At 41.0% G+C, this 23,397-nt stretch overlaps 1 protein-coding gene across 1 annotated transcript in view; it reads left to right on the forward strand.

Annotated features, from left to right (window-relative positions):
- Positions 1–23,397, forward strand: part of STK4 (serine/threonine kinase 4) — a 97,751-nt gene that overhangs the window by 19,650 nt on the left and 54,704 nt on the right. Inside the window, exons 5-9 of the mRNA XM_035006395.1 lie at positions 6,196–6,360; positions 10,132–10,299; positions 12,235–12,372; positions 15,221–15,349; positions 16,541–16,727. Coding sequence (XP_034862286.1) covers positions 6,196–6,360; positions 10,132–10,299; positions 12,235–12,372; positions 15,221–15,349; positions 16,541–16,727 — 787 coding nt within the window. The remainder of the gene's footprint in view (positions 1–6,195; positions 6,361–10,131; positions 10,300–12,234; positions 12,373–15,220; positions 15,350–16,540; positions 16,728–23,397) is intronic.

The raw sequence follows: 23,397 nt of genomic DNA on the forward strand, positions 1-23,397 counted from the left end.
TTGAGTAGCAGTGGTGATAGTGGACATCCCTGCCGCGTTCCTGACCTTACGGGGAAAGCTCTCAGTTTTTCTCCATGGAGAATGATATTCACTGTGGGTTTTTCATAGATGGCCTTTATGATATTGAGGTATATACCCTCTATGCCTATACTCTGAAGAGTTTTGGTCAAGAAAGGATGCTGTACTTTGTCAAAAGCTTTTTCTGCATCTATTGAGAGGATCATATGATTCTTGGTCTTTCTTTTGTTAATGTATTGTATCACATTGATTGATTTGCAGATGTTGAACCAACCTTGCAGCCCAGGGATAAATCCCACTTGGTCGTGGTGAATAATCCTTTTAATGTACTGTTGGATCCTATTGGCTAGTATTTTGGTGAGAATTTTTGCATCCATGTTCATCAGGGATATTGGTCTGTAATTCTCCTTTTTGATGGGGTCTTTGTCTGGTTTTGGGATCAAGGTAATGCTGGCCTCATAAAATGAGTTTGGAAGTTTTCCTTCCATTTCTGTTTTTTGGAACAGTTTCAGAAGAATAGGTATTAATTCTTTAAATGTTTGGTAGAATTCCCCTGGGAAGCCATCTGGCCCTGGGCTTTTGTTTGTTGGGAGATTTTTGATGACTGCTTCAACTTCCTTAGTGGTTATAGGTCTGTTCAGGTTTTCTATTTCTTCCTGGTTCAGTTTTGGTAGTTGATACATCTCTAGGAATGCATCTATTTCTTCCAGTTTATCTAATTTGCTGGCATAGAATTGCTCATAATATGTTCTTATAATTGTTTGTATTTCTTTGGTGTTGGTTGTGATCTCTCCTCTTTCATTCATGATTTTGTTGATTTGGGTCCTTTCTCTTTTCTTTTGGATAAGTCTGGCCAGGGGTTTATCAATCTTGTTAATTCTTTCAAAGAACCAGCTCCTAGTTTCGTTGATCTGTTCTACTGTTCTTTTAGTTTCTATTTCATTGATTTCTGCTCTGATCTTTATTATTTCTCTTCTCCTGCTGGGTTTAGGCTTTATTTGCTATTCTTTCTCCAGCTCCTTTAGGTGTAGGGTTAGGTTGTGTACTTGAGACCTTTCTTGTTTCTTGAGAAAGGCTTGTATTGCTATATGCTTTCCTCTTAGGACTGCCTTTGCTGCATCCCAAAGATTTTGAACAGTTGTGTTTTCATTTTCATTGGTTTCCATGAATTTTTTTAATTCTTCTTTAATTTCCTGGTTGACCCATTCATTCTTCAGTAGGATGTTCTTTAGCCTCCATGTATTTGAGTTCTTTCCGACTTTCCTCTTGTGATTGAGTTCTAGTTTCAAAGCATTGTGGTCTGAAAATAGGCAGGGAATGATCCCAATCTTTTGGTACCGGTTGAGACCTGATTTATGACCTAGGATGTGATCTATTCTGGAGAATGTTCCATGGGGACTGGAGAAGAATGTGTATTCTGTTGCTTTGGGATGGAATGTTCTGAATAGGTCTGTGAAGTCCATTTGGTCCAGTGTGTCATTTAAAGTCTTTATTTCCTTGTTGATCTTTTGCTTAGACGATCTGTCCATTTCAGTGAGGGGGGTGTTAAAGTCCTCCACTATTATTGTATTGTTGTCGATGTGTTTCTTTGCTTTTGTTATTAATTGGCTTATATAATTGGCTGCTCCCATGTTAGGGGCATAAATATTTACAATTGTTAGATCTTCTTGTTGGATAGACCCTTTAAGTAGGATATAATGTCCTTCCGCATCTCTTATTACAGTCTTTAGTTTAAAATCTAATTTGTCTGATATAAGGATAAGGATTGCCACCCCAGCTTTCTTTTCGTGTCCGTTAGCATGGTAAATGGTTTTCCACCCCCTCACTTTCAATCTGGGGGTGTCTTTGGTTCTAAAATGAGTCTCCAAGGACAGCATATCGATGGGTCTTGTTTTTTAATCCAATCTGATAGCCTGTGTCTTTTGATTGGGGCCTTTAGCCCATTTACATTCAGGGTGACTATTGAAAGATAGGAATTTAGTGCCATTGTATTGCCTGTAAGGTGACTGTTACTGTATATTGTCTGTGTTCCTTTCTGGTCTATGTTGCTTTTAGGGTCTCTCTTTGCTTAGAGGACCCCTTTCAAGATTTCTGGTAGGGCTGGTTTTGTGTTTGCAAATTCCTTTAGTTTTTGTTTGTCCTGGAAGCTTTTTATCTCTCCTTCAATTTTCAATGACAGCCTAGCTGGATATAGTATTCTTGGCTGCATATTTTTCTCATTTAGTGCTCTGAATATATCCTGCCAGTCCTTTCTGGCCTGCCAGGTCTCTGTGGATAGGTCTGTTGCCAATCTAATGTTTCTACCATTGTAGGTTACATATCTCTTGTCCCTAGCTGCTTTCAGGATTTTCTGTTTGTCTATGAGACTCATAAGTTTTACTGTTAGATGTCGGGGTGTTGACCTATTTTTATTGACTTTGAGAGGGGTTCTCTGTGCTTCCTGGATTTTGATGCCTGTTTCCTTCCCCAAATTAGGGAAGTTCTCTGCTATAATTTGCTCCATTATACCTTCTGCCCCTCTCTCTCTTTCTTCTTCTTCTGGGATCCCAATTATTCTAATGTTGTTTCGTCTTATGGTATCGCTTATCTCTCGAATTCTGCCCTCGTGATCCAGTAGTTGTTTATCTCTCTTTTTCTCAGCTTCTTTATTTTCCATCATTTGGTCTTCTATATCACTGATTCTCTCTTCTGCCTCATTTATCCTAGCAGTTAGCGCCCCCATATTTGATTGCACCTCATTAATAGCCTTTTTGATTTCTACTTGGTTAGATTTTAGTTCTTTTACTTCTCCAGAAAGGGTTTCTCTAGTAACTTCCATATTTTTTTCAAGCCCGGCTAGTATCTTTAAAGTGATGATTCTGAACTCTAGATCTGACATCGTACTAATGTCCGTATTGAGTAGGTCCCTGGCAGTCGGTACTACCTCTTGTTCTTTTTGTTGAGGTGATTTTTTCCATCTTGTCCTTTTGTGCAGAGGAGAACAGATTAATGAGAGAACAAAATGCTAGCAGAGTAACAACGTCCCCAGAAAATATACTCTAAACAAATCAGAAAAGACCTGAAGCAGTGGAAAAAGAAAGGGCAAGAGAGAAAAAAGAAAAAGAAAGAGATAAAGATAAAAACAAAAACAAACAAAACAAAACAACAACAACAAAGAAAAACCAGAATGTGATCAAATATGATCAGGCTGGTATATAGATCAGTGCCACACACTAGATTTGGGGTGTATTTTGGTCTGTTAAGAAAGTGCCTCCCAAAATTTTAAAGAAAGAAAAACTTATATATGTACAAAAATAAGGGTTGATATGATGAAGGGATGGAATATGACTGTAAAGATGGAAATTATAAAAAATTTTATAAAAGGAATTGATAAGAAGTTGTTTGAAAAAAGAAAGAAGAGGATTTTAAAAAAAAAAAGGGAGAGAATGTGATCAGGCAGAGGAGTAGAGAAAACTATATACTAGAGATTTAGGGTATATTTTAATCTGCTAGAAGAAACTATCTCAAAATTTTAAAGAGAGAACAACTTATATATATATATATGCCAAAAATACAGGTAACTACTATGAAGGGATAGAATATGACTTCAAAAATGAAAAATAAAAATTTTTTTTAAAAAAGGGATTGATAAGATGTTGGTTGAAAAAGGGAAAAAGAAAAATTCAAAAAAGAAAAAAAAAAAAGAAAAAAAGACAGTTAAAAAAAAATTAACTTTGAAAGACTAAAGAATCATGGTAAAAAAGCCATGGATTCTATGTGCAGTAGTCCCCTAGCGCTGGAGGTCTGCCGTTCTCATTGATCGGTAAACTTGGTCTTGGCTGGCTGTTCTCGCCGATCTTCTGGGGAGGGGCCTGTTGCCGTGGTTTCCAAATGTCTCTGCCGGAGGCGTAATTGCCCCGCCCTTGCCCCCTCCCGGCTAAGTAATCTGCTCGGGTTTGCTCTCCGGGGCTTTTGTTCCCTGCGAGCTTTCCGTACAGCTTTGGAGGCGGAGAGTGAAAATGGTGGCCTCCCAATCTCTGCCCCGGAGGAGCCGAGAACTCGGGGCCGCTTCTCAGTGAGCCCCCAGAGAAAAGTCGTCAGTCACTCCCGTCTCCCTGGTCTCCGGCTGCACTCTGTGCTCACCCGGCCTGTGACCGCGTGTTTCTATCTCTGGCCCCCGACCCCGGGTGGAGTCTCCAAACCAGGCAGATCCCTGCGGTGCACTCCTGCGCGGCTCCCCCCGGGGGAGGAAGGTGAGTCTCCCCGGATCTGCCGCTTGTTGGGTCCCTGCTGGAGGAGCAGGGGCCCGACTGTGCCGCGGATCACGGTTTATGGCCACCCCGAGCTGAGAGCCCGCGCCTGGGCTCCGCCTCTGCAGCCGGCTTCCCTGCTCCGTTACCTGGGATCTCTGCCGCACTCAGGCACCCCCGGTCTTTCTGTGACCCAGAGGGTCCTGAGACCGCACTGTCCCGGAGGGTTCCACCCCCCGCTGAGCCACCAGAGTGACGTCCCTCGGCGGAGCTGACTTTTAAAAGTTCCGATTTTGTGCTCCGTGGTTCTATCACTTGCCAGAAGTGGCCGACGGAGGCCCCTCCCCCGCCGTCTATCCTCCCGAATATCGCCTCGGATTCACTTCTCCGAACGTCCTACCTTCCAGAAAGTGGTCGCTTTTCTGATGAGAGAGTTGTTGCTATTCCTTTCTTCGATCTCCTGTTGAGTTTGTAGGTGTTCAGAATGGTTTGATCCCTATCCAGCTGAATTCCTGAGAAGAGACGAAATCCAGGTCTCCTACTCCTCTGCCATCTTGTTCCGCCCCTCCCCGCATTCTTGCTTTCATTTATTCATCATCATTCAACAAATATTTTTCGGGACCTGCTATGTGCCAGGTGGCTTTCTTGGTGCTAGGGATACAACAGTAAACACACCAAAGACATTTTATTTTTTATTTATTTATTTTTAATAAGTTTGAAGATTTATGTATTTATCCGAGAGAGAGGGAGAGAGAGAGGGAGAGCACACGTGTGCATTCTTGTGCGTGAATTGGGGGAGGGGCAGAGGGAGAGATTTTTCAAGGAGACTCCCTGCTGAGCACGGAGCCTGATGTGGGGCTTGATCTCACGGCTCTGAGATTATGACCCAAGCTGAAACCAAGAGTTGGATGCCCTTACCCAACTTAGCCACCCAGATGCCCCCAAAGACATTTAAAAATGGGGCTTATATTCCTAATAGGGAAGATAACACATGATAGGTACACAAATAACATGTAATACATCAGATGGCGATAATACTATGGTTACCAACAAGGCAGGATAAAGGGGTAGAGAATGACCTAGGAATGGAGGGAATTGGGGAAGCCCTCTCTGACTTTCTGGTTGAAGAGCAATGTAGGCAGAGAGAACATGAGATGAAAAGGTCCAGAAGTGGAAGTGTGCTTTGAGTGTTTGAGGAACAGCAGAGGAAGCCTACGAGGCTGAAACAGAATAAGAAAGGTAAAAAGTAGTAGAGGACGAAGGTAGCTGGGAACCAGATCATGTAAGACTAGGGTGGGCTGGCTTTAATTTTGAGTGGCTTAGGAAGCCATTGGAGGGTTTTGAGCAGCTCTGGCTTGCATTTTGAAAGATTGATTATGGCACACTGCCATGTGGAATATACATTGTCCAGGGTCAAGGGCAGAAGCAGCAAGACCAGTTAGAGAATTATTAGAATAGTTCAGGCAGGACATGCTGGTGGCTTGGACCAGGGTGATTAGTGATTACAGAGGATATATTTGGATATATTTTGAAGACAGGGAAGAGCCAAGGATGACCTCAAGGTTTTTGGCCAGGGCAACTGAAACTGCCTTTCCCTGAGAGAGCAGACTGTGGGAAGAATAGAGTAGGTTGGGTGGGTGGTACGGAGAGGGGTGGGGTGGCAGTAGAAGTACAGAATTCGATTTTGATGTGTTCTGCTTATGATGCTTGTTAGGTATTCATTTGGAGATATTGTGTAGGCAGGTAACGTGAATCTGGGGAGAGATGGGGCAGGAGATGTAACTTTAGAAGGGGTTAGTGGAGTGATGGTATGAGCTGTCAAATGCTGTCACAGGTTGAATAAGACCTTATATTCTAGGAAGGGAGCTTGGATCTGATTTTTTCCCCCCTTTTTTGAATGTAAAATGATATAAACTGATGGAATTTTAATCTGTCATTCTTTTTTTAGTTAACAGAAGATGAGATAGCTACAATATTACAATCAACACTTAAGGGACTGGAATACCTTCATTTTATGAGGAAAATACACCGAGATATCAAGGCAGGAAATATTTTGCTAAATACAGAAGGACATGCAAAACTTGCAGATTTTGGGGTAGCAGGTCAACTTACAGTAAGTAAAAATATTACTTCTATTGGTAACTTTCAGCCCTGTCCAGAGAAGGAATTCCTTTCATTTTAGTTATTTTTTCAATAAAATACTCGATTTCATTTTATTTGTGAAAAGGTTATAGAAGGTGCCACTAAGTTACGAAAGAGCTAGTAGGTTATTATAGATCCTTTCCCGGGGTTTAGGTCCCATGGTTTAACTTTGATAAAAATAAAAGCTTAAACAAGAAATGACAGAGTGGAAGTTTAAATTCTATTCATCTTATTTGCAAAAGGAAGAAAAATTCAATCCAGACTGCTTTCCTTGAATAAGACATAACACCATCTCAACCAGGTAGCAGTTGGCAATTACTTTACTGAAAACTCTCTCCTCGTCTGGTTCCAAGATACAGTCTTTTGATTCTTCTCCTACCTCACCAGGGTATGGCAATGACAAAAACCATGTTTTTAAAACAGGAAATACAGAATTAACCTGATTTTGAAGAATACCTAAGTGTATATGACATACGTATATATAGAAAAATAGAAACAGTTCTGGACAGATATGTACTAAAATTTGCAACACCATTATATATCAAACAGTTTTCTGGGGTGGTAGAAAAAATACTTTTTGTTTGTTTAGGGCTGGTATTAGGTAGAGTTTTTTGGTTTTTGTTTGTAAATCTGCCTGGATTATGTTAGGGAGTTTAATAGGTATTGCAATGGCACAAAAATTGCTTTGATGTTTAAAAAAGAAAATCAGAAACTTATTCCATATTGTGATTACTGGGCCTTTCAAAAGATCTTGTTGTTAACACATAAAGTGCTTCTAGGGAACAATTTATGCTTCCAACTGTAGTATATAAATGTATATAAATCCATTTGGGGGAACCTGACTGGCTCAGTTAGTAGAGAGTGTGATCCTTGATCTCAGGGTCATGAATTCAAGCCCCACATTGGGTGTGCAGCCTACTTAAAAATAAATAAATAAAATAACTTAAAAGAATGAACCCATTTTCCCTTATATTTGCCAATACTGAATGAGCAATAAATTGTATTTTTAAAATCATTTTTGAAACAATATTTTTACAGTTGATTATGGCCATTTACAATTCTTTTGTAACTTAACTGAACTGTTCATCTTAATTTTCCTAATTGTGTTGGACCTTTTCAAAAAAAATCTGCTGAAAAAGATAAACCAAAACTTAAAAAAAAAAAATTTATGTTGAAATTGTTAATCCTTTGTTATATATGTTGAAACATCTTTTTGTAATTTGCTAGTTATCTTTTTACTTTGATTATGGTTTTTCTTTAAATACCAGAGGTTCCAAATTTTATATAGGGAAATCCACCTCCCTTTTATGTTATGGTTCCTGCCTTCAATGTCACCTTTAAAAGACCTGTTCTGCTCCAACAGTATATAACTGTTCATCTATACTTCCTTTTAGTACTTTCTGGATTTCGTTCTTTGTATTTAAATTTTCAACCTATTTGAACTTCCTTTGGTGGAAAGTATAAGTTAGGAAATTAAGTATAGAATTTTACAAATGACTAGCCAGATGCCCAGCACTTTTTTTTTTGTCCTTTGCTTGGTAATATGGAATGACATTTTAATCATATCTTTGAGCTGTGTGTGTGTGTGTGTGTGTGTATGCACACATGTAAATACACATACATAGCCATAGTCTTTCTGGATTTAGTATTTTTTCTTGTTATGCTACTGTGCTAATGTAACTTCATCATACAGATCAAGCTGCGTTAGTATCCACTCATTCTCTGTTTTCAAAAAATGTCTAGATATCCAAATACTCCTTTCTAAATAATGAGTATTTCAAGGATACAATTCTTGAAAACGACTTTGAGTAGCCCCATTTGAAAACTGCAAATTTAAGTTTTGGAGCAAAGGAAATGACTAAGCGGTAAGTTAGTTCCTGTGCTAGTTTTTTTACATAGGACCGACAAAGTGAGATCAATTTAAAAATATTACCTGTCCTTTGCTCCTGGCTGGCACAGCCTAACTGAAGCCACAGGCATTTCAGAAGGAACAGGAGTGATGATGATGGCAAGTCCTGTTGCATATTTAGTTCTGTTTAAAATCCTTCTCTTCCTAAAATACAGGAGCTCTAGAAAGGTTCTCTTTCATTAAGGCCACACTGTTCTGGGGAAGTAGGCAAATGACGTGTGCTAGATTCATATATTTTTCTTTAAGACCCAAACTAAGACTTTCTCTATGTATACATTTTATTTTATAGAATATGTGTATATGATAAAAGAAAAATTATATGTGTACATAGACACACACATATGATTTTTCCTTTTTTAATTTTCAGATAGCACAGGTACTATATATTCATGTAAACCGTTAGAGTGTTACAGAAGTATATGGGATGGAAAGTAAGAGTCCTTTGTGATTCTACCTTTTAGATGTAACTGTTGTTAAGAGTTCAGTGTGTATTGAGATTTTTCTTTTGCTATCCATATAACAACAATATTTATTATTATTGGTTGCTGTTTTGTTGTATATATATACAACAATATAATTTTGCAACCTAATTTTCTCTTTATAATATGTCTTGTACATTTTTCCATGCCAGGAAAATGTATCTATCTCCTTTTTAAAAAATATATGGTGGATGGGGCACCTGGGTGGCTCAGTCAGTCTGACTCTTGATATCAGCTCAAGTCATGGGATCAGAGTTGTGGGATCGAGCCCCACATCGTGTCTCATGCTCAGCAGGGAGTCTGCTTGAGAATCTCTCTCTCTCCCTCCCTCTGCCTCTGTCCTCCTCCCCCCTCCCCCCGGCTTGCGTGTGCAGTCTCTCTCTAAAATAAATAAATCTTTAAAAAAAATATTTGAGAGAGAGCGTGTGTGCAAGCAGGGATGAGGGGGGTAGGGAGGGGGAGGGGGAGAGGGAGAGAAGCAGACTCCCTGCCAAGCGGGGAGCCAGATGCGGGGCTCGATCCCCAGAGCCTGAGATCATGACCTGAGCCAAAATCAAGAGCTGTATGCTTAACCAACTGAGCCACCCAGCTGCCCCTAAATAAATCTTTAAAAAATGTGGTGGATATTTATTGTATTTAATTTACACCCTTTTGATGGTCATTTGAGTTGTTTCCTTTTTCTTTTTCCCGCCTCTCCTACAAATATTTCTCCAATACTTGTGCATATATCTTAGGGTACCTGCACATAGGATACATTTCTAGAAAAAGATTTGGATCAAAGGATGCGGACATTTGAGTTTATAAATATTGCCAAATTGCCCACAAATCTTGTACCAGTTTATAGTCTAGTAATGCTGTTTCAGTGCTTGACTTTCTAGCACTAGTTATTTATTTTTTTTAAATTTTATTTATTTATTTGACAGAGAGAGACACAGCAAGAGAGGGAACACAAGCAGGAGGAGAGGGAGAAGCAGGCTTCCTGCCGAGCAGGGAGCCTGATGCAGGGCTGGATCCCAGGACCCTGGGATCATGACCTGAGCCGAAGGCAGACGCTTAACGACTGAGCCACCCAGGCGCCCTGTCTAGCACTAGTTATTATTAACCTTTTAAATTTTTGTCAACCTCATTTTAGTGTTTGTTATTTTTTGTGGGTTTTTTTAACGTGTGCGTTTTAAGAATTGAGAATCTTTTATGTTTCTAGGTCATTTGAATTTCTTTTGTGACCTGCTCAATCATGCCTTGAGTATGGTTTTTATATGTATCCCAAGTATAAGATGTTTCTTATTGTTGGAAAAGTCTTTTTTTCTCAGTAGTTTTAATGCTTAGTGTTGATCTCTACTCTTCTCTGTTGTAGGATACCATGGCCAAAAGGAACACAGTGATAGGAACACCATTTTGGATGGCTCCAGAAGTGATTCAGGAAATTGGATACAACTGTGTGGCAGACATCTGGTCATTGGGAATAACTGCCATAGAAATGGCTGAGGGAAAGCCGCCATATGCCGATATCCACCCAATGAGGGTAAGGAAACCAGTAGGGTGGTTAGCTCCTGGACATCATTAGAAAGTTGGTGACTTACTTGATTTAGGTACCAAACAGTAAATGAATTAACTGTATATAATTGGTAAGTGTCAGTCTAGACTCCACTAGTCGTAGTCACTAATCAATTCAAGTGTGATCCACCACCTCCATTCCAGAGGTTGTGTATTGACAGCCACCTGACAGGACATAGGTCACAGAAATGCTTGGTTTGGCTTGTGCAGTGTGTGTTTTTTAATAGTTTAGGTGTTCACTTTTTTTTTTTTTTAAGATTTTTATTTATTTATTGAGAGAGAGAGAGAGCATGAGAGAGAGGAGGGTCAGAGAGAGAAGCAGACCCCCTGCTGAGCAGGGAGCCCGATGCGGCACTCGATCCCGGGACTCCAGGATCATGACCTGAGCCGAAGGCAGTCGCTTAACCAACTGAGCCACCCAGGCGCCCAGGTGTTCACATTTTAACATAACGTTAACTGGAGCTGAATGGTGGTCCCTCCTTTATATAGGTCACTGGCTTTCCACTTTATCAGTCTCTAAGATTCCCTAAACACCGAGTATCCCTTGTCACTTACCACAGTGTTTGCTCTGCTGTTTTTCTCATTGTAGTATTAAAAGGAAAGCAAACTGGGTGCCTGGGTGGCTCAGTTGGTTAAGCAACTGCCTTCGGCTCAGGTCATGATCCTGGAGTCCCGGGATCGAGTCCCGCATTGGGCTCCCTGCTCAGCAGGGAGCCTGCTTCTCCCTCTGACCCTCCCCCCTCTCATGTGCTCTCTGTCTCTCTCATTCTCTCTGTCTCAAATAAATAAATAAAATCTTTAAAAAAAAAAAAAAAAGAAAGCAAACTGTTTTTCTGAACTCCTGTCACTAACACCCAGCCCGATTTGTTTGTTATCTTTTTCCTGCCTTGCCCTCAGAGGTATTTACATTGGTAAGTTCTTCTTTGTAGATCCCCAGACTCTGTTCATCTGGAGGCTCTGTACTTTGCAGCCTCCATGGATTTCTAGAATAGTAAGGGCCCGTAGGTCCAGTCTCCACCGAAGCTATCAGCGTGACACCCTAAGGGGTTTGTAAGCTGTACCCACCTCAAACCCCTCATCACAGCACTGTTAAAAGGCCTCGACCCTGCCTTCCTCAGTGGCTCCATAGTCCTCCATACCTCCCAACCCAGCTCCTCCTCTTTGATTAATTAGTTCTTCTATTAAAAGACTTAACAGTTTTTTAAAAAGTATTTATGTGCTCAAAGGTAAGGGCAGAAGTGGGGAAGGGTGGGAGAATTTACTAGTAGATTTAAAGAATATAATTTAAGCTGCTAATTACAGAGGTTTTTGGTTTTTTTTTTTAAATTCTGCCTCTTTTATTGGACAGTAAATAATAGTTTTAATTTTTTGAAATAGTAGAATTTAACTGCAGTGTGGTGTTTTTGTTTTTGTTTTTTTTCAAATACATTAAATTGGCTTGGCCTGGACATTAATGAATCTCTTGTGATTTGAGGGACTTTCAGGTTTATGATCTTCTGCAGTTACTGCTCACATCTAGTGGTGAGGGTGACTTTTATGGGGGAGGGAAATTTGACAACTATGGGGCTGAGATGATCTTCAGACTATCGATGCTCTCAGGTCTTACCTTTTCACTTTGAAAGGTAATATACTGTGGTTAGCAAAAACCAAAATAAACTTGCTAGATTATTGTGAGGTTGAGGAGGCAAGAATACATATGAAAGAGGGAGAGAGAGAGAGAACTATATCAACTTCTTTAATTGTCATACTTCCTACTTTGAGACACTTAGACTTTTGTTGGCATTTGGGTGGGCTTATCAGTGGATAAGAGGAAAATATTTTTTTTAAAACTTCAAAGGTATCTCTAATCAATTTTTATTAGTGCATCACTTTTATTTTACCCTCCCAAATTTTTTTTAACTAGGCTATCTTCATGATTCCCACCAACCCTCCCCCCACATTTCGAAAGCCAGAACTGTGGTCTGATAACTTCATGGATTTTGTGAAGCAGTGTCTTGTAAAGAGCCCTGAGCAGAGAGCCACAGCCACTCAACTCCTACAGGTATGACTCTCCCTGAGGTGCTGCTTCCCTCTGTTTCATTCACATACTGGCCAAAAGATGCTGCCAACCCACCTCCACGGAGACAGTAAAGAAGTATAAGACATTCCCTGCCTCTGGGGAGCTTTGAATCTAACTGAGTAGAAAAGAGTGTTAAATCATTGAACAAGATAATAATGCAAGAAAATGGAGGGCTCTGTGGGATCAGAGACTGGGAACTGACATTTAGTGAGCACCTGCTGTGTGCTGGGTGCCATTTAATCATCACAGACACCCTGGGAGGGATGGGTATTATTTCAGTTTTATAGGTGAAAAAATGGAAGCTTAGAAAGGTTAACTCATTTAGAGTTACTCAGCTGAGAAACAGCAGAGCTGAGACTAGAACCAAGGTCTTCTTGGGTCCAAAGCAGGATTGCCCACAAGTCTACCCAGTTCTGATGAGGAACTGAGATTAGTGGTAGGTGATCTTGTAGCTCATGATGGGAGGAGGCCTCTTTGGGCTGGCAGTACTAGGACCGCTCTCCTGGAGCGGGTAACCTCGGTGCGTGGGCCTGGAAGGATGGGGGAGGGGTTTGCGGGCAGTCTGCTCAGTGGTTAGGAGGTTGGATTTAGGAGTCACACTGCCCAGGTTCGAATCTTGGCTCCCTGTTTACTAGCTTTGTGACCTTGGGCAAGTAACATAACCTCTCTGTTGCTTTAGTTTTCTTTTTTTTTTTTTTATAGATTTTATTTATTTATTCATGAGAGATAGAGAGAGAGGCAGAGGCAGAGGGAGAAGCAGGCTCCCTGCGGAGCAGGGAGCCCGATGTGGGACTCGATCCCAGGACCCTGGGATCATGACCTGAGCTGAAGGCAGATGCTTAACCGACTGAGCCACCCAGGTGTCCCTGTTGCTTTAGTTTTCTTATCTGTAAAATGGAGACCCAGTATCTGCCTCATATGTTGTGACTATTAAGTGATATAATATATGTGACTTTAAATAATGTTTCACACATATTAAAAGTAGTATGTTGTGGATTTGACAAATATCTGTGGTTGTTACTAGGCTAAGCCAATGGTTTTCAGCCGTGTCAGACCCAGTGCCCCCCTTTTTAACCAATATGTATATTTGTAATACTCTTACTGCTCTTCTGGATTGAAATTCTTAGATAATAAAATCTGTGCCCATAATTTAAAAAGAGTATGATGTGTATGATATAATGAAGGCATAAAGATTTATCAAAAATATGTGTCAGTACAGAGATAGGCTCCAGCTTGACTCAACTTGCAGACATGATGAGATAGTTATATACCTGTACCAAGAACCATGATGAGTTTAGAGTAAGAGCAATAAGAACAGAAACCACTCCATTCAGGCAGTACAGGACAATGAATGGGTGGACACTAGAGTAAAAGTGATGTTAAATAATAACAGACCAGGCTTATTTGTATGTGATAAGAAGAGGGAAATGATCTTAGAGATTTTCCAAGTGGAGAGAAGAGAGAACAAAGAAATATGATATTCTTGCAAATGAGTTGGGTCTTATTTCTCAGTGTATTGACAGATTCTTTTCTTGCTGGGAGGGGGTATTGATGAAGTTTTGTGGAAAAGAAATCTCTTTTGCAATCCCAACTACATGCTGAGGCATACTTCCAATCTCTTGAGTACTTACAAAGACCTTAGAGACTATATTCTGTGGTGGGTGCTGGGGAATAGAGAACAGGTTGCAAAGAGAAACACTGGGGGGACAATGTCAGAATAAGTTGGGGAGACCCAAAAAGAATTTCGATACGTAACTTCCACAGCATGAATTTCTTATTGTACTACCAACACAAATAACAAAAATGTACAGTGGTATTCATATTAAAAATTCAAGCATTTTTTTGTAAATGAAATGCCACACTATCCCTGTGTTTCAGGTGTCTTTGCTGATTGATATTTGGGTCTACATCTCTTATGTATTTGTGACCAGTTTTAGTATTTCTGCAGTAACTACGCTTTTGCACCAAAATCCTTTTTTTTTTTTTTTAAAGATTTTATTTATTTATCTGAGAGAGAGAATGGGAGACAGAGAGCATAAGAGGGGGAGGATCAGAGGGAGAAGCAGACTCCCGCCAAGCAGGGAGCCCGATGTGGGACTCGATTCCGGGACTCCAGGATCATGACCTGAGCCGAAGGCAGTTGCTTAACCAACTGAGCCACCCAGGCGCCCACCAAAATCCTTTTTTTAACTAAATCTATAGGTGGAAATGCTAGGTAGCAAATTGTATAGGAAGAATAAGCAGGATGAGTAAATTATTCAGTGATACTTAAACAATGTCTTTATGACATTTAAGCCTTACCCTCCAAAATCATCTCCTAAATTACTGGACTTTTTGCTTATCTCTTGAAAAAAATTTGGAGTATTATTTCCTAAAGCGTATATATACTCTGCGACATTTGAAAGATGTGCAGAATGTGCCACAGTTCATTGTTGCGTGGGAGCGTTCCACACCTTGAAGGCTTGCTGCTGTCCCTGCTTCCCCTCACATGCCATCCGTGCTCTCCAAACACCGTGACAACTACAGGCTCCCAGCATGTTTAGAAAACTTCCTCTAGGGGGTGGTACCACCCTGATGAGAATCTCTAGATTTGGCAGAGAGGAACAGAGGAGACTTTTGCAGCCAGGCTGAAAAAGATGGGCAAAGCCTGAATGTGCATCTGGTCAGTTACAAAGTGAGTGTGGTTTCACGACTCTCACCCAAAACAGAGAGAGAAAGATGAGAGTCGTTGATCGAGCAGATGTTATCGGGTACCCCCGGTGTGCCAGGCACTGTGTGGGCACTGGTGCCGTCGAAACCATCTCCAGTGTTGTCTGCTTTCTCGTTTAAGCACCCATTTGTCAAGAGTGCCAAGGGAGTGTCCATACTGCGTGACTTAATTAACGAGGCCATGGATGTGAAGCTAAAACGCCAGGAAGCCCAGCAGCGGGAGGTGGACCAGGATGACGAGGAGAACTCTGTGAGTGGCAGGCCTTGCCGTGGGCCTCAGGTGTTCATGCGTGTTATGTCATGATTGCCAGGTCAGGTGACGTGAGTGGGGGATAACAGAGCGGCCTGGAGCTGGAGATGCTTCTTGAGTGATTATGGGCGCCGGTCCTGGACACTGTTGAGGGCTTGCTGAGGCTGTCCTTGTTCTTCTCACCGTGCTTCCTAAGACACTTTCTTTTTTTTTTTTTTAGATTTTATTTATTTATTTGAGAGAGCAAGAATGAGAGTACATGAGAGGGGGGAGGGTCAGAGGGAGAAGCAGGCTCCTCGCTGAGCAGGGAGCCCGATGCGGGACTCGATCCCGGGACTCCAGGATCATGACCTGAGCCGAAGGCAGTTGCTTAACCAACTGAGCCACCCAGGCGCCCTTCCTAAGACACTTTCAAATTTTACTCTTTGGCCCTTCAAATTAACTTTTTTTTTCAATTTTTTTATTCGGAAAAGTGAATGCTCAGGTCTGAGACTTGGTTTTTCATGCCCTTTTGGGGAATCAAGGATCCATACTAAAATGTAGATTTTACACTCACAGACTCCCTCACAAGCCTGAGATTCCAAGGGTGTGCACCTCAGCTCCTTAGATCTATGTTGTAAAACTCTTTTTAAAAAAAATATTTATTTGGGGTGCCTGGGTGGCTCATTCATTAAGCGTCTGCCTTCGGCTCAGGTCATGATCTTGGGGTCCTGGGATCAAGCCCCGCATTGGGCTCCCTGCTCCGTGGGAAGCCTGCTTCACCCTCTCCCACTCCCCCTGCTTGTGTTCCCTCTCTCGCTGTGTCTCTCTCTGTCAGATAAATAAATAAAATCTTTAAAAAATATATATTTATTTAAGTAATCTCCACACCCAACATGGGGCTCAAACTCGACCCCAGGATCTAGAGTCACGGGCTCCTCTGACTGAGCCAGTCAGGTGCCCCTCTGTTGTAAAACTCTTACGAAGGAGAGAGGAAGGGGAGAGGGAGAGGGTCCTCCTGGGTTAGATACGCTACTCTTGCCCAGCTGACTTTCTGATCTTCTTTGGTTAAGTAAGGGTGCTCTCAGTTCTAAGGGCTGTGGGCCTAGCGTCAAATCCAGAAATGCTTGCACCGAGATGAATAATAGTAATTCTAAAGACTCAAACCTTTCGATCCAGTCAGGCCCGATTTGAGGTTTTGTCCTCTCACAGGAGGAGGATGAGATGGACTCCGGCACGATGGTTCGAGCAGCAGGTGATGAGATGGGCACCGTCCGGGTAGCCAGCACCGTGAGTGATGGAGCCAGCACTATGATCGAGCACGGGGACACATTGCCGTCACAGCTGGGCACCATGGTGATCAACGCAGAGGACGAGGAAGAGGAAGGGACCATGAAAAGTAAGGCTCTGCTTAAATATACTCCCTCCTCTGACAACCCCTACACATTCCAGAGAAAACAGGCTCTTATGGTCTACACAGGCTCAGGCTGGAGTCATTTTCTGGTTGCGCAGGGGACTGGGGATGCGGGAGGGAGAGCTGGCCTGAGGTGGCAGAGGCAAGAAAGCGTCAGCAGTGAGGAAGGACCTTCTTTTGAACCAGAATGGCCATCTCTCATCGAATGTTGTCATTTTCTCCTCCTTCTATTTGATCCATGGATGCAAGCACGTGTATTGTTTTGATCCATAATTCAGAGTGTGAGGGGATTCTGAGCTATTTACTGTAGATATCTTAAGTCTATTTTCTGTTTTCTGAAAGCCAGTAGTCAGGATGACTGTACAGCTTTGAAAGTCCTATCAAGTCCCTTCTAGTTGAATCCTCCTCATCCTTTTTGGCCTGTGGCCGCGGCCTGACACTGGGGCTCGGCTCCCATCTCAGGCAGCTGTCCTCTCCTCTGATCTTCTGTTGTTTCCCTTCCCTACTCTGCAACACAGATCAACTCACAGAGGAAAGGAATTTGGGATACAAACGGTAATAATTGAGTTCTGGATGCACATTTTAGCCTGAGCTTTGCATAGGCTTAAGTCTTCATGATCTTTTCATTATCTTAACCACCCCCCCTTTTTAAAGTTCAAAGGTCCTTCCTTTATTTATTTATCTTTTTAAAATATTTTATTTATTTATTTGACAGAGAGATACACAGTGAGAGAGGGAACACAGGCAGGGGGAGTGGAAGAGGGAGAAGCAGGCTCCCCGTGGAGCAGGGAGTCCGGCGCGGGGCTCGATCCCAGGACCCTGGGATCATGACCTGAGCCGAAGGCAGATGCTTAACGACTGAGCCACCCAGGCGCCCCTAAAGGTCCTTTCTTTAAAACCAGGGAGCAGCAAACTATGGTTCACGGGCCAAATCTGGCCCGCCACCTGGTTTTGGCAATAAAGTTTTATCGGAACATAGCTATGTCCATTCATTTGCACATTGTCTGTGACTGCTTTTGTGCCACAGTGGCAGAGTGAGCAGTTGTGACAGAGACCGTATGGCCCCCAAGGCCTGAAATGTTTGTTCTGTGGTTCTTTACAGACAGAAAAAGTTCTCTAACCCCTGCTCTAGACCCTCTGCTTTGTGATGAATTCATTCCATGAATTTTTCTTCAGTGCTGTATCCCAGGGACTTTGCCAGGCACGGAAGAAATGGTCCTTGCCGCAAAGCAGCCCACGGCCTTGTGTGGCGGACAGACCATTAATTACACTTTAGTGTATGAAACAAGTTCTAAAATAGGGTTAATCTAGAGGCTTGCTAAAGCAGAGTGGAAGAGTATTCAGTCCGGATTGGGTATTACTGAAGAATTCCTGGAGAAAAAGGCAGGAGGGTTGGCTGGGAATTCCTGGAGAAAAGGTAGGGCGGGTAGAGGTGCTTCAGCAGAGGGAGCGGCATACCCAGAGTCCCAGCGACAAGGGAAGGGGAGATCAGTGCGGGGGGGCCTGCAGCCGGTTTCTCGTGACTGGAGCAAGCAGGTCTGGCTGCGGGCCCCAGGCAGCCCCCTCTGCTTTTCACCTTTCACGTCTGTGTATTTATAATCAACCCTTTGTTTATGAAGAGAAAAGTTTTTTTTTTTCTCTTTGGGGGCCAAAGCTCATCATCTGTGTTTGGATTCTGGTCAGAAGGATACAGGTGGTGGAAGAGTATTAGTACTGTTGATGGATGTGTAAATTGGTATAACTTTTCTGGAATGCACTATGCATCAAGAGTTTAAAAGGTTCAGACCTTTGACCCGGTACATTCCACTTCTAGGAATCAGGTCCAAGAAAATAATCGAAGATCGAGACAAATTATATTCCAGAATTTTTCCACACATGTTACTTATAATTATAAAAAAAAAATAAATTTGGATTAACTTAAATGTTTAGTAGCAGATGGTTGGTCTAATAAATTATGATACATCCATAAGAGGGACTATTATACCATGTAAAAGTATTAAAAATCCTGTTTTGGGGGAATACTTAGTGAGTTAGGGAAATATTTATGATATGTTGTTAAGTGACAAAAGAAGGAAGCAAAATTATAGCGTGACTCTGGTTTTATAAAAGAAGATAAATTAACATACGTTAATGTGTACATAGAAAAAAGACTGAAAAAAACCCAAAAAGGCTGGAGGTAAATAAATCAGTTATTAAAAGTAGTTATTGGTAGTAGGGTTATATATTTTTTATTTTATTTTTTAAAGATTTTATTTATTAACTTCACAGAGAGGGTGCAAGTATGAGGGGGGCCCTAAAAATGGATATTTATAAAAGTTTACAAAAACATTGTCACCTTGCTAGTCCCTTTAAATTCTTTTTTTTTTTTTAAAGATTTTATTTATTTTTTAGAGAGCGAGCGAGAGAGAAACAGCATGAGAGGGGCGAGGGTCAGAGGGAGAAGCAGGCTCCCCGCTGAGCCGGGAGCCCGATGTGGGACTCGATCCCAGGACCCTGGGATCATGACCTGAGCCGAAAGCAGACGCTTAACCATCTGAGCCACCCAGGCGCCCCCTTTAAATTCTTATCTCATTCGTTGTTCTTAGGTATGTTTCATCCCCTACACTCCAGATCGGAGCACCCTAGGGTGTTATGTAAATTATCAAGTGAATGCTATGTACTAAATTTAGTTTTGTTTTTTTAATTTTTAAGTAGCCAGTGTGATTTGTTAGGAAGGTTTGTTTTGCAGTAAGGAGAGGTGCTGACCTCTGTCTTTTCATTGACTCTGAGTGCTTTATCTTCTACTAGTTTTAAGGGCTTTAATCATAGGATTATAATCACTGCGCAGTGTAACGAGGCCAGCCCATTAACATCTGTTGTGCATGCTCATGTTATGGAAAATCTGCCCTTTTTTTATTTAAAGAATTAATTTTGTTCCAAATGTAATTTTCCAAATGTATTTAAAGTGCTAATTAATTCAGTGGGTTGTTTGTTCAGTTTCTGAGCTTGGATAGTTTAGCGTGTCTAATGAGAAACATGCATCTTTTATTATAGTCATGATGAAAAACTGTTTAAAAACCTCAGTAATCACAGCTGAGTGACATTAAATAAACTCAGTTCACCAATCATCTGCTATAGGTCTGGTAATTCAGTTTTTGGGCCACAGGTTTGACAGATTTGCCACTTATTTTGAGGTCTTTACCACTTACTGTTTTAGATGTTATTTAAATTTTTCATCATGGGAAATTAAAACGTACATAACTGCACAGAATAATATCATGAGTGACCTCAGGACCTGTCACCCAGTTTCAAACCTGATTAACTCACTGCCCATCATATTTCAGCCTCCCCCAAAGAAAATAAACTCAATTAATTTAAAGCAAATCTCAGACATCATACCATTTCTTCAGAATTAGGGTTTTTTGTTTGTTTTGGGGGTTTTTTTTAAAAGATTTTATTTATTTATTTGACAAGGAGAAACAGCAAGAGAGGGAACACAGCAAGGGGAGTGGGAGAGGGAGAAGCAGGCTTCTTGCCGAGCAGGGAGCCCAGTGCGGGGCTCGATCCCAGGACCCTGGGATCATGACCTGAGCCGAAGGCAGACGCTTAACGACTGAGCCACCCAGGCGCCCCATTTCTTCAGAATTAGTTTTAAACATTTAAAAGAGACTATTTGACCAAGCCTGGCTCAGATGCTAGTTCTCTGTGTTGTCTTGGAGAAGTCACTTTTCTTGTACGAGCCTCCATGCCTTAATCAGTAAAATTAAAGAATTATTAAATTTAATTTAATTTAATAAATTACGTACTTTCCTTTTCCCTTACAGCTCAAATAGTTCACACGTCTATAAAGATTGTATAACTCATGACTAATAGAGAACTGAAGTTTCTAGAAGTTGAAATTTGTGAAAATAAATAGGCTTTCATCTAGTGTCTTCTTTGACCTTCTGTGAAATGTTTAATCCTCGAAAATTAAAATTATAACTGTTACCCTCAATAAGCTCAACAAAAAAGACCCATCCCTATAGTTGTTTGCATTAGTTTCAGAGAACCTAATTTTAGTTTCTAATTTTAAAGAAACTGTAATAAGAATATTGACTCACATACATAATTTGTGTAGGACATCTGGGTCAGAAACTTTTCTGAAATTTTTGATACGCTTTTTGATGATTGACTATATTTTACAGATCTTTTTAAAAGTTTATTCCTTGTCTTTGAAAAGTTATATATTTCATTTGCTCCTTTACTGTATTAAAAATTATTTTACCAACAGTATTATAGCAATACGAATGCACTGTTAAAAAAAGAAGTAGTTTACCCTCTCACTCCAATAAAGAATGCCTGTTTTTGACCATGTGCCTGTACGGCTCCTATACAGTAATAATTTGCCTATTCTGTTTTCTGATTATTTTCCACTTGATAAGTGTATGCATTTTCCATGTTGCTGCAAAGTCCATTTTTATATTTGTCACACTTAACAGTGTTTTGGTTTTTTTTCCATATATTTACTTTTTATTGAATTTGTTAATGTTACAGAGTTCTTGCACTGCCAAACCATGCCTGAGAATTCAAAGAAAGAAATGGTGCAATGGACAGCCTCACCCACCCATCATACAGTATATTAAAACTTGATTCATGTGCATTTTTATAATTTCACAATCTTTTAAGAAGTTATAACAAGAGTTGGAATTTTAAATCTCCTGCAGGTCTTCAGATTTCTAGTATAGTATGCCATTAAATAAAAGTTCCACATATTCATCTCAGTTCATTCCTCAGTAACATAACCCCCAAAGCAATTTTGCTGGAAAAAAAATGCATACTTTTCAGGGGAAATATGTGGCTCAAGGTCCAAGAGATTATTTGTTAAGATTTTTGGTTCCCAAATGAAGTCTTCAGTTTAACCAAGAATCCCTCGTTTCTTGCTTAATCATCCAACCTCTCCTTGGCTGGCTCAGCTGCTCACCCCAATACACCAGAAGGCAGGCACCCTGCCTGCCACCTCAAACAACGCCAACATCCTGGCCCAGATGTGGTGGGCAGGTCCTGTCAGGAGATACTGTGACCTCCCAGGAGCCGATTCCTGCACTGACACTTTCATCAAGACTGAACTCCTGTAGGAGATATGCCCCTACACCAGGATAGTTTTACTCGCTTACTTGCTTCTCTTGCCAGTAGCAAGTCTGCAATTCCTGCATTTGGCAAAGGGATTTATAAGAGAGAAACCCAGACTCTGCATCAAGTGGTCACATACCACTTCGAAATATATCTATCGAACCAAAGATACAAAACTAGTACATTACCAGACTATCTCATTAGATGGACTTTTCAGTAATCCTGAGTAGCTTCCTGAAGTCCCTTTAAGGACCAAAAATTACTGGATAGTTTAAGCTGTAATTATTAAAAACAGAAGTGCTCCATCACCTGTCTTCGCCCCTGACTCTTCAAATGAACATAAAGACATACCAGGAGGTTTAACAGTGTTTTTTAATCATTTATCTGTTGCTAGACATTTTGGTTGTTCCTAATTTTTCACTAGTATAAATAACTCTGTAGGGAACAGCTTACATATAAATGTTGCTTCTTTTTAGTATTTCTTAGGAAAAGTTTTCAGAAGCATTTGAATAGTTTCACGTGTATTTGTCATATTGTGCTTGTCCTCTGAAGTTTGTACCACTTTACATTCCACGAGGGTAACAGCAGCTATCAGAGCCCTTGATTTCTTCCTTTATACCCATTTCTCCTTTTTATTTCCCATGTTTTGAATCTCTGTGCCACTTTCTAGGTGTTTTCTCTGTATTTATCTTCTAACTCTATCATTCCCTTTTTAGCCATATCAAATCAATGATTTGACCCAGACACTGAGTTTATTTCTTTTTTTTTAAGATTTTATTTATTTATTTATTTAAGAGAGAGAGAGAAGGAAAGATAGAGAGTACAAGCTGAGAGAAGAGGGAGAAGCAGGCTCCCGGCTGAGCAAGGAACCCAATGTGGGGCTCCATCCCAGGACCCTGGGATCATGACCTGAGCTGAAGGCACATGCTTAACGACCAAGCCACCCAGGTGCCCCAGACACTGAATTTATTTCTGTGGATACATTTTTTGCTTCCTAGTTGTTTTTTTGTTTTTTTTTTTCTTTAAGATTTTATTTATTGTTTGCGAGAGAGAGTGAGCAAGCGCACATGCAAGCATGAGCAGAGGAGAGGCAGAGGGAGAAGCAGACTCCCCACTGAGCAGTCAGTTAAGCTGAAGGCAGATGCTTAGCTGACTGAGCCACCCAGGTGCCCTGCTTCCTGGAAGTTTTAATTAGTTATTTTTAAATCCAGTTTTTCTTCTTCTGTAATGTTCTAATATTGTCTTACAAATGTTATTCCTTTATCTCTTTGAATATTATAAATGTCTTTATTTTAAGGTATTTTTAAAAATTAATTTTTTTGAGAGAGTGAGAGCGCGTGTATGCACACCTGAGCAGGGTGGTGGGGCAGAGGGAGACTCCCAAGCAGGCTCCACGCTCAGCTCAGGGCAGATCCTGATGTGGGGCTCGATTCCACAACCTCGAGATCATGACCCAAGCCGAAACCAAGAGTCAGACACTTAACTGACTGAGCTGCCCAGGTGCCAGTAAGGTATTTTTTAGATCAGTCTATTATCTTGAGTTTCTTGGGTCTAATTTCTGCTGTTT

The sequence above is a fragment of the Mirounga leonina genome, unplaced genomic scaffold (genome assembly GCF_011800145.1).
Source record: "Mirounga leonina isolate KUSES-001 unplaced genomic scaffold, KU_Mleo_1.0 Mir_150, whole genome shotgun sequence".
Taxonomy (NCBI): domain Eukaryota; kingdom Metazoa; phylum Chordata; class Mammalia; order Carnivora; family Phocidae; genus Mirounga; species Mirounga leonina.